Source organism: Macaca mulatta, chromosome 12, assembly GCF_049350105.2.
Source record: "Macaca mulatta isolate MMU2019108-1 chromosome 12, T2T-MMU8v2.0, whole genome shotgun sequence".
Taxonomy (NCBI): domain Eukaryota; kingdom Metazoa; phylum Chordata; class Mammalia; order Primates; family Cercopithecidae; genus Macaca; species Macaca mulatta.
The window spans coordinates 113,663,337-113,675,379 of record NC_133417.1 but is presented as its reverse complement, the minus strand read 5'-3'; the positions used below and the strand labels follow the sequence as shown (position 1 = coordinate 113,675,379).

Sequence of the window (12,043 nt, the reverse complement as noted above, 5' to 3'; positions counted from 1 at the left end):
TGTTCAAGGGCAGGAAGCATCCAGCACGGGAGAAAGATGTAGACTGGGAGGCTAGGCCAGTCTCTCTTTTCACATTTTTTCTGCCTGTTTATATTCTAACCACGCTCGCAGCTGATTAAATTGTGACTGCCCAGCTTAAGGGTGGGTCTGCTTTTCCCAGCCCACTGACTCAAATATTAATCTCCTTGGGCAACAGCCTTACAGACACACACAGGATCAATACTTTGTATCCTTCAATCCAATCAAGTTGACCCTCTGTATCAACCATCACATACAGAACAGCAGATAGCTTGAAAAAGTAGTTCACCTAATTTCAACATTTTAACCCTGAGCTCAGAAAAATCATAGTAAGCTTTATCATGGCTAAGCCATAGTAGGGCAAGTCAAAGTATGTGGCTTCTATTTCTGCCAAAATTTAAAGAACTGATGATAATTAAGTTCGTAAGGGTGAACAAAGTTGGCCATTGGCATTATTGGTTCAATAACACATGATAGATTCAAATATTTCCTACAAAGCACTTCCAGATAAATCATACAATAAATAACCATTGATTTTAAATGCTTTATATTTTCATGAGCTTTGGATTGGTCTTCCACACAAAGGTTTAACACCATCATTTTTAACACGTCTTTAACACTCCATTTCAGGTTGAACTAAATTAGTCATTTTCTCAAATTCTTTGAAAATGTTCTCCCACGCAGACTATTTTTCAAGGCAAACGCTTCAGTAAACCAAACTCAGCACTGACTCCTCAAATAAACAACTGATTAATATCAGTAACATTTGTTAACTCATCAAGAGCCAAGGAAAACCCTTAAAATCATTTGCTTTGTTTTTTAATTGATTATTGGTGTTGCTACAACATCCTCAACTCCATTCTTTTCAAAAGGTAAGTAGTTTTAAACTAGTTATTTTTTCTAGACACATTTCATGCCTGCTACAATCAAATATGATTTAACCCATTTATTAGTTCACCATTGGTAAATGGCTTTCCTTGCTTAGCTAACAAATGACAACCTTACTTTGAACTTTACTTTTATTGCAGCCTCATTTTTTAAAAGAAGTTATGTGATGAGATATCTCATCTTAAATGTTCTAATTTTTTCTGACTGAATGCTGTGCTATCAGCTGGGAATATTGTAATGATTGCTTAATCTGGGAATGTCAACATATACTGTATTCTATTAGCACAGCTGTGGTGTCACTGAATAATAAACACGATGCTTTTCCATTTTATTTGATAGCAAAAAAAATCCACGTACACTGTGCCTTTAGAAGCAGAATATTTAGTCCATTTTTCTCTTCTTATATTGACATGATGGGTTCTCCCTGGTAGTGAAAAAAGTAAAGTGAAAATGTAGAGCAATACATGTAGCACTTGAAATGTGTCAAGTTATGACTGAGTCACTGCAATTCAGAATGCACCAAACAGCCATGTGAAGCGGTGCTCTGTCTAAACCAGTCAACTCTGCTATGTAGCATAAAATCGCTATAGACAATAAGTAAGTGAATTAATGTGGCTGTGTTCAAATAAAATTTTATTAACACTGAAATTTTAATTTTATTTAATCTTCACATCTACAAAATATTATCCTTTTAAAATACAATAAAATCCCCTTTTAAATGTTTTAAATCTTAGAATAGTTTTAGATTTACAGAAAAAATTTAGTTATATGATAGTACAGAGTTCCCATAAACACTCAGTTTCCCCTTATTAAAATCTTAGTAGGTATATTTGTCATAATTAATCAATCAATATTGATATATTGTTATTCACTAAGTTGGTACTTTATTCAGATTTTCTTAGTTTTTACCTAACATCCTTCGTCTGTTCTGGGGTCTCATCAAGACACCACATCATGTTTACTTGTCATATCTCCTTAGGTTCTTCTTGGTTGTGATAGTTTCTCAGGCTTTCCTCATTTTTAATTATCTTAACAGTTTTGAGGAACACTAATCAGAAATTTTGTATGATGTCCCACAGTTGGGTTTTTTTTTTTTTTTAATTTATTTATTATTATTATACTTTAAGTTGTAGGGTACATGTGCAAAACGTGCAGGTTTGTTACATAGGTATACTTGTGCCATGTTGGTGTGCTGCACCCATCAACTCGTCATTTACATCAGGTATAACTCCCAATGCAATCCCTCCCCCCTCCCCCCTCCCCATGATAGGCCCCTGTGTGTGATGTTCTCCTTCCTGAGTCCAAGTGATCTCATTGTTCAGTTCCCACCTATGAGTGAGAACATGCGGTGTTTGGTTTTCTGTTCTTGTGATAGTTTGCTAAGAATGATGGTTTCCAGCTGCATCCATGTCCCTACAAAGGACACAAACTCATCCTTTTTGATGGCTGCATAGTATTCCATGGTGTATATGTGCCACATTTTCTTAATCCAATCTGTCACTGATGGACATTTGGGTTGATTCCAAGTCTTTGCTATTGTGAATAGTGCTGCAATAAACATACGTGTGCATGTGTCTTTATAGCAGCATAATTTATAATCCTTTGGGTATATACCCAGTAGTGGGATGGCTGGGTCATATGGTACATCTAGTTCTAGATCCTTGAGGAATCGCCATACTGTTTTCCATAATGGTTGAACTAGTTTACAATCCCACCAACAGTGTAAAAGTGTTCCTATTTCTCCACATCCTCTCCAGCATCTGTTGTTTCCTGAATTTTTAATGATCGCCATTCTAACTGGTGTGAGATGGTATCTCATTGTGGTTTTGATTTGCATTTCTCTGATGGCCAGTGATGATGAGCATTTTTTCATGTGTCTGTTGGCTGTATGAATGTCTTCTTTTGAGAAATGTCTGTTCATATCCTTTGCCCACTTTTTGATGGGGTTGTTTGTTTTTTTCTTGTAAATTTGTTTGAGTTCTTTGTAGGTTCTGGATATTAGCCCTTTGTCAGATGAGTAGATTGCAAAAATTTTCTCCCATTCTGTAGGTTGCCTGTTCACTCTGATGGTAGTTCCTTTTGCTGTGCAGAAGCTCTTTAGTTTAATGAGATCCCATTTGTCAATTTTGGCTTTTGCTGCCGTTGCTTTTGGTGTTTTAGACATGAAGTCTTTGCCCATGCCTATGTCCTGAATGGTACTACCTAGGTTTTCCTCTAGGATTTTTATGGTATTAGGTCTAACATTTAAGTCTCTAATCCATCTTGAATTAATTTTCGTATAAGGAGTAAGGAAAGGATCCAGTTTCAGCTTTCTACTTATGGCTAGCCAATTTTCCCAGCACCATTTATTAAATAGGGAATCCTTTCCCATTTCTTGTTTCTCTCAGGTTTGTCAAAGATCCAGTTCCATAATGAGAAAACCATATGTTTTTTTCTATGGTTTTCTCATTATGGAACTGGGCCAATATATTTTGAAAAGGAAGACCACAGAAGTAAAGTGCCACTCACCTATCAATAGTGCAAGCTATCAACATGACTTCACTCTTACTGTTAACCTCGGTCCTTCTTCTGATTTTTATTCAATGACTTAAAAATGTGAAAATCATTCTTAGCTCATGAGGCATAGAAAAACAGATGATGGAATGAATTTGGATAACAGACCATAGTTTGCCCATTTTTGTTCTAGTGAATAAAAATTTTGGAATAAAGTTTGAGAACTGAGGATATATCAACCCAAAATTTCCTATTCTAATAGATATTCCAATAGAAAAAAACTGAAAAAAAATTCACTATCCTCATTAGCTGACAAAGGACTCAAAAGATAATCAGAAAAAGAAATAGTGCATGGATTATTGCTTTTACTGAACTTGGGGGAATACTATGAGGAATGTAACCATGTAGGATATATTATATCTATACATGGACAAGACTGAATACAAAAATATCACTAACTACTATTGTCACCATATATATTAAGAAAATGGGCTATGGAGTGAATGTTACCTCCACTTTTAGTTGCTGTTGACAGAGCAGGAGCACCGTCATCTTGGACAAATACCACCATTTTAAGTTCTAGCTCCCTTTCTAACCTCACGCATTTCAAGGAAATCACTTCTCTTCTAACAACAAGTAACCAGAAAGAGCCGACAGTAAAACAAAGATAAGACAGCTTGGGCACAGAAGGAGGGGGAAAGTCTCTTGAGTAACCACCAAGCTTCACACTCATACAATGAGCCCCAGTAAAACAGTGGACCCTAATCAGCATATTCCTTTCCCATTAGGTGCACTAAGATGGGGAAGCTAAAAGCAGACTTGGGGGATATGCCTGCAGGTGGAGGAAGATGTATGGGAACAAACACAAAAACTATCCCTCTCAAATAAGCAAGACAAAGAGGCACAGAAGCAGTCCAAGTCTGTGATAAGCTCTCCCACCCTGAACCCTTAAATACTTTTAGTCTGTAAGAGAGCATGCTCCTGAGCAAAACTGGCCAGAAGCCCCTCCCAGGTTTATTCTCCAAAATAAACCTGTCTTTGACTGTTGAGCCACTTTTTGTGTTTCTTTCTTCCTTCTTCAACCCTTACAGCTTTTAGTTGTGACATTGTTCAAAGTGGCTAATTAGGTAATACAGATAAACAAATGGTTTTCAGCAACACATAGAAAACTTCAAGAATGTAAAAATAATACATGTTCCATTTAATCAATATCTTATATTCCATATGTTAAAAATGTTCAAAAATATAAAAATGGTTAATGCAGGAATAATTAAGTATAGCTCTTGCACTATTGAAATCATAACAGAGCTCAAATTCCATTTTCAAGTAACTAACCTTATAGTTCCTGAGCACTGAATCTTTTTTACACTTGCATTCCTTAAAGTCTAATTTTTCTTTCTGTACATCAGTGACACTTGATAGTGTCAAATGCTGTCTCTGCTAAGGCTGGCTCTTGGAGTTTCTGTAATCATGACTTCTATGTAGCTGTGTCTGAAATTGCTAGAGTGGCATCACATGGGGAGAACATACTATGATAACAACACTCCAAGATGAAAGGAGGACCACTCTCTCAAGATTCAAGTGGTGGCTCTCTGTCATTTGTAATATAATTTAATGAGTTCAAATTGCCAGTCTTCTGCATTGTTTATAAACATTCTGTGTGTGTGTGTGTGTGTGTGTGTGTGTGTGTGTGTGTGTGGTGGTCACTTTTTAAACAAATAAGGATGAAATAACTACATCTGTGTTTATATTTTATATGAGCAAAAAAATTATGGAGAAAGAGGTGGAAGATGTACAGTATTATCTGAGTGGGATGGAGAGGAGATGGGCCTGTACTGAGAGAGAAAGAGAATGAGTACAGAAGACAGGAAAATAGTCATAGGAAAATGGAAAAAAGTGGATTGTATAATGTCAAGTGAAAATATATATAAAATTTCACTTATGACATAATTGAAAATAGTATATATTAATTGAACAAGCACATAGACAAAGACTAAATAGAAATGCAGGTAGTTTTTGCTTTTGACCCCTGTTATATGTATATAGCAAAAACATTACTTTTAAAGCTACCGCTGTTGATAACCTGAAAAAATCTGAATCTCTGGTATGATGGAACTTGAAGCCTTATACTCTTGACATATGACAAAATGAGACCCAGAATTTTGCCACTTATCTGTGGCCACCCAGCTAATTTACAGTAAAACATGGACTACAGCCAGGTATCCTGTCTTCCAGTACAGTGTCCTTACACAGCACTACCTCTGCCTTTCAAGGCTATTCTATGGAAGCTCTACTCAGTGATGGAGTTCATTTCATGAGGAAATGAAATCAGCCAATGATTATCACTCTAGAAATAGTGTTGACCTGTTTTGGACATGAGAAATCATCAAGAAGATCGTTTCCTGCCAGCAATCGGCAACGAGGATCTGAGATTACAGAAAATCAGGCTGAAGGCCAAATTATATATCTACACATAATAGCAACAATGGTCAATGTTCTATTCATTTCTAACTAGTGTCACTCCCTCTAGGCAATACATCTGTCATGCAGCACAGCTGTGCGATCCTGGGAGATAATAACAACTGGGAAAAGTGAAGTGGTTATATCCATCAGCAAGAAGGAAACAAATTTTGAGCAAAAGCAATGAAGAAGGTAGATATTAATCAAGTACTTATATTAATAAATGTAATATTATAACAGCTATCAGTGTTATGAAGAAAATGTCCATTTGCTATCAGAAAAATGTGGGTTCTGAAGGAGAAGCCATAAGAAATAAAAGGAAGAGAAAATAGCCTCGCAAAATTCTCACACACATACACACCCCATTTAAAAGCCTTCAGGAGTTCCCACTAATGCTTAGAAATATTCTTAATCTAATAATCGTTCCATTAAAAAGAATTTGACTGATCTTCTAATAAAAGAAGAGGAAAGAGCTCACATATTTTGTTATCAGGCACCTTAAAGCTTTTTGTTTGTATATTTTTAAATTCAAGACTCACATTCTATGAGTAGATGTCACTATAATGCTTATCCTATGAATAAGTCCTATTTTACAGTGGAGCCAATGGAGACACCAAGAGATGAAATTAACTACCTAAAGTCACATGACTGTTTAAAAACTTAATTAATAACCCAGAGAAAAGACAAAAACAAAACAGAGGGGAAAGAAAGGACAAGATGGGTTCTAGCAGATGACAAAACCAACTGAAGTTCAAGACAGGAAAATAAGTGAGATGCATGAATGCTGGTTGAAAATATTTTATTTTGTCACAAAGAATTGAGGAAGTTCTGGGAAAGTGAAACCTACTCTCTGTGCATTGGCAAGAAAAAGCCACACCTAGGACCCTTCCATATCACTGCCTCTGGTCTACCAGGGCTGAAGAGACTACTCACAATCAATGCAGCCACCGAGAAGCCCATTCCTCAGGGATTTAAAGCTTCCTTATAACTAGAAGACAAATGGAAACAGTCCTGGTTGTCAACAGAAAAGAATGAGAACAAACCAACTCTCTTATCTTTAACTATAATAGTGTTTGTGGCAATAAACACAGTATAGAGATAATCAACAGTCAAGTTTCCATTTGACTCTGCCAAAGATAGTCCCTAGTTTCCACTTTGGAGAAGCTGCCTGTATTCTAGGACTTGGCATGATCTCAGCTCACTGCAACCTCTTCCTCCAGTGTTCAAGCGATCCTCCCACCTCACCCTCCCAAGTAGCTGGGATTACAGGCATCAGCCACCATGCCCAGCTAATTTTTGTATTTTTAGTAGAGATGGTGTTTCACCACATTGGCCAGGCTGGTCTCTAACTCCTGACCTCAAGTAATCTGCCCACCTCAGCCTCCCAAAGTGCTGGGATTACAGGCATGAGCCACTGCACCCAGCCGTCCTCATTCTTAACTCCACCAGTAATAGTTTTGACAGTTCTGTTTATTATTACCACAATTTCCAATTAACACATGCATTGAGATGCAGAGTGCAGGCCTACTTGATTTGTTGATTTATCCCCTTTTATCTCTATACCCCACTCCTACTTCTCTACCTCCTATATACAAGCATTTATGTGAGACACACACACACACACACAAAATCTTTTATCTGAATATGTTCATAAAACATATATTACTGTTTATATGCATGTATTTTAATGTGTGTAAATGATATCATACCATATATCCTATTCTTTCTGTGTCACATGTTATCCTGTTTTTACAATCTTGTCCATGCTGATTTGTGCACATTTAAGCCATTGCTTTTTATTGCTGCACAATACCCCATTACAAACACCCAGATTGTCCCTAATTCTCTAACATCACAGAATTACTGCGAGAATCATTATAGACCTGGGTGAGAAATTCCTTGGGATAGAGACTCAGGGACAGAGATTGCTGGGACAGAGGACATGTGTATACAAAATGTCACTAAGCCGTGCCCAGCTGATCTCCACAATGAGGGTACCAGTAGGAGGGGTGGGCCCCAGAGGTAAAAGCCAGAGTATAAATCATGGCTGCTTGTGTGAGTTGAGTATATTATCTAACACCTCGTAGCCCCATTTTCTCATTTATAAAAATGTGAACAATTACAGTGCCCATCTCATAAAGTTACTGTGATAATTAAATGAGAGAATCAAGTACTTAGCACAGTATTTGGTACTTGGCAAGTAGCATCACTGATTACCATTTTTCCACACCCAGAAAGAGACTTCTGATTTTTCTAGTAGGCTCTGAATCTTTATACTGGAAGGTCAATAGTAGGAATTCTAAGACGTGGCCATTTTTTCACAGCAGGGGACTCCTCTGATGGGCAACCTTTCCCCCAGGGTTCTCCATTGAGTTGGACAAAACTGTCAGATTCGCTTGCTGGTCTGAGGTTACCCCTGTCCAATCCTTCTCCCTCTCCCTTTCAACTTTCACAAGCATTACCTCCTCCCCTAATAAATCTCTGGCACCCCAATTCCATCTCACAGTCTGTTACCAGGAGGATCCACTAACACAGTAAAAGAAAATACTGAACATGTTTATCTAGTGGTCCTCATTACCATGTGATAATCTGACTATAGAAAATGCATTGCTGGGCTCTGTAATGATGTATGAATGCATGGGTTTTGAACTGTGCATTGAGACAAAAGTATATCTTTACCAACCAGAAACCACAGAGACCCTTAAAACAGTTGATGAGCGCTAGTCTATATCATCTATTTTATGGTATGATCCAATGTTTACTGAATACTAAATATTTACTCTACACAAGTTCATTCTGCCTGTGAGTTCCCTTTGGTTTTCTATCAATATATTATAATTATTTTTTCAAATATCTGTGTTAGCTACCAATATATTCATCATTAACTGGGTACGCTTAAAAAAAAATTAATAAAGCCAGGCTCATTTTTCATAAATACCTTGTCTCTCATACTTAAGCTAATAATATCAGCAACTGATATTTGAAGTAAATAATACCCAGAATATATTTAGTCTCTATTATACTCCAGGTTAACTAATGGAATTTCAGAGTAGAAAATGACTGTAACCTAAAGTAATAAGCCAAGAATTATAGAATTAAAAGAATCTTAGGCCAATATGACTCTTTTGAAGATGAAGAAACTGAAGGTCAGAAAATGTATCAGTTTGTCGATATAAATCACTTGAATTTAACCTCCAGATTTTGTTTAAAATGTCAAAAATTTGGCAAATGTAATACCACAAACTGTCATTTTATGCAATTCATAATCTATAGATATAAATGGAAATCCGTGTAAAGCAATGATTCTCAACCAGGAGTGATTTTGCCTTCCAAAATATGTATAGCAACATCTAGAGACATTTTTGGTTGTCTCAGTTAGGGGGAGGGGTGCTACTAGCATCTACTGGATGTAAGAGACAGGGATGGCGCTAAATACCCTGCAATATACAAGACAACACCCCCGCCCCCACCAAAACAAAGAATTATTATATATAGCCCAAAATGTCAATAATGCCAAGGTTGGGAAACCCTGGTTTAAAATTATAGAAAAAGTATTCAGTGTCCTAATGGTTTTGTTGAAAGCAAAAGAAAAAGAAAATATTCTGCCCACAATCCCACGGTGATTTCTTTTTTCTTTCTTTTCTTTTCTTTTCTTTCTTTTCTTTCTTTCCTTCCTTCAAGACAGGGTCTCATTTTGTTGCCAGGCTGGGGTGCAGTGGCATGATCATAGCTCAGAGCAGCCTCGAACTCCCAGACTCAAGAGATCCTCCCATCTCCCAAAGGTGTGGGATTACAGGCATGAGCCACCACACCAAGCCTTTTTTCATATTGTACTAAATAATACCTCCCCATTTCCTTATAAAAAGTAATCTAGAACACTAAAGAAAATAAATGGTTAGTTGCCTCTTAGGTATAAGAAGATGCCATTTTTAAGCAAATTATCCAAATATCTTACAAGATAGAAATGTAGGAAGTATAGTAGAGACTACCAGAGTTCTATAACGGTCATGGAAATTTATCACCAAATTTTTTTCCATGCATTCATATTCCTTCTGGTCACTTGATGAATTTTTTCAGGTTTAAGTGTACCTTACTTTCAGGTATCCATTGCTAATATTATTAGTCAATGTATGACACACAAATTGCTTATTAACAAAATTTATTTATCAACAAAATAAATCTACATGAAGCATCTTGGTCATGTTAAGTAAAGCTCACTTTTAGCATGGCACATATTCTAGAAATCCCCTTTAAGTTTTAATGTCTCTGGTTATGTCTATAACAAATAGGTTTTTAAAACTGCACTTTTAGAATAACTGAAATTTAAACTAGTCATCTGAAAGCCGAGAACATAGTATTAAGTTTAGACAGTATCAATACATAAATCACTGCTTTACATTCTCACGGTGAAATAATTTTTTACTGGGCCTTCATTTGATGGTCTAGGTGCACCCCCTACCGAATTGGAGAGAAACACCTTGATTCAGTTTAAATTCACAGGGCTCTTGAACTGCATAACATCCACCACAACATGCATCTCTCTAGCTCATCTGAAAAGCTGACTGTAAACCCTGCATTTGATTTGACTCAAAAAAAAAAAAAAAAAAAGTGCGTCTGAATTGTGCCTTGCACATTAAAGAGGCTTCATTGTGAAAGATCGCCCAGATAATCTCTAAATGATATTAGCAGTACGAAAGTGACAGCCACCGCTTCTTAACATTAACAAATGAGCTGTATTTTGGTATTTTTATTCTGTCTCCTAACTTGAATGGTGTGTGATTCTGTATCACAGACAGCCAATTATTCTTTCAGATAGTGATCACAATCGATCCTGTAAGTTTAAATTCTCAAAAGCGATGGTAAATTACCAGCAGACGAAAGCCGTTTTCATTAATTAAATGGGGACCACGGAGTTTAAGAAAAGTTTCTTCACCTTCCCAGCCTCACACTCCTGATCCACGACTCCGCTGTTCTGAAATATCCCCTTACTTTGCGGATGCCAGGATGCCCCAGGACATCACTCCACTAAAGCAGATCTTTGAAGCTCCACTAATTGCCTGCCACCACCTGCCGGGAGCGCCTCGGTGCGTGCCGGGGCGGGTGTGGACGTGTGAACATGAATGAGCTCTCGCGCGCACCTGGCCTCAGTGTTGCTAAAGCCAAATCGCCGCCGGAGGCTCCGCGAAAACAGGTGTCGCGGAGCCCTGGCTCTTACCTGGGCTCTGGCCAGGAGGCAGCTGCCGAGCATCAGCCAACCCCAGACGTGGAGTAACGCCCCCAATCCGGCCATGCCCGGAACGGCTGTAGAGAAAAGCAGGGACCCTCCTCCAGAGCCCGGGAGAAGCTTCCAAGTCACCAACTTGGCTGGGCCTGGGCAAACTTGTGGTCAGTAACGATGCGCAGCTGGGGTGGTCGGGCCCGGGCCACCGGCCGAGGTGCTTGGGGTCTTGTCGCCGGAGCCTCGCGCTTCTCAGAGCCCACGTCCTGCTGCGCCGCGACTCGAGGTTGGTCTTGTCTTCCGGAGAGACTGGCCCGAGTCCTGCACTTGACTCGCAGCCCCGCGCCACCTGCCGCGGGAAGGGGGCGGCTCCCGCGCCAGGCGGATCCGGGTGCGCCCCGCGCGGCTGCGCTCGCGCTCCTCCTCGCGTCCCTCAGCCCCGGGGGCGGGGGGCAAAGGATCCCACGGAGCTGATGCCGCCACCCCCCACTCACAATGCTTCTGCTTCCTTCCACTCCGTCCCGGGTTCCAGGGCCCTGTCTCTAGGGGCCCCCTGGGTCTTCGGGGAGTGGTCCAGAAGTTCCCTACTGTCCTGCGTGCGCTGACCATCGGCCCTAGGACAGTCACAGGATGACTAAAGGCTCCCAAGGCCAGGTGGGCCCTGCGTCTGCGCTGTTCGCCGGACAGTTCTAAAACCCTCTAAAATGCTCTAATTTTCTCCTAACCATTATAATACTGGGTGTGTGTTAAGTAGAAATAATATATGTATTTCTTGTGGTTTAAAAGTTCTTTGTGTGGTATTGTGCTTTGAATTCTGGCATTTAAAAAAGATAACTAATATTCTTTTTTTCCCTTTTTTTTTTTTGTTTTGTTTTGTTTTGTTTTGTTTGAGATGGAGTCTCCCTCTGTCGCCCAGGCTGGAGTGCAGTGGCACGATCTTGGCTCACTGCAACCTCCACCTCCTGG

The 12,043-nt window shown here is 39.0% G+C and overlaps 1 protein-coding gene across 1 annotated transcript in view; it reads right to left on the bottom strand.

Annotated features, from left to right (window-relative positions):
• Nucleotides 1–11,277, bottom strand: part of PTH2R (parathyroid hormone 2 receptor) — an 86,530-nt gene extending 75,253 nt beyond the window's left edge. Inside the window, exon 1 of the mRNA XM_001108598.4 lies at nt 11,075–11,277. Coding sequence (XP_001108598.1) covers nt 11,075–11,149 — 75 coding nt within the window. The 5' untranslated portion in view covers nt 11,150–11,277. The remainder of the gene's footprint in view (nt 1–11,074) is intronic.
• Nucleotides 11,278–12,043: the final 766 nt, after the last annotated feature.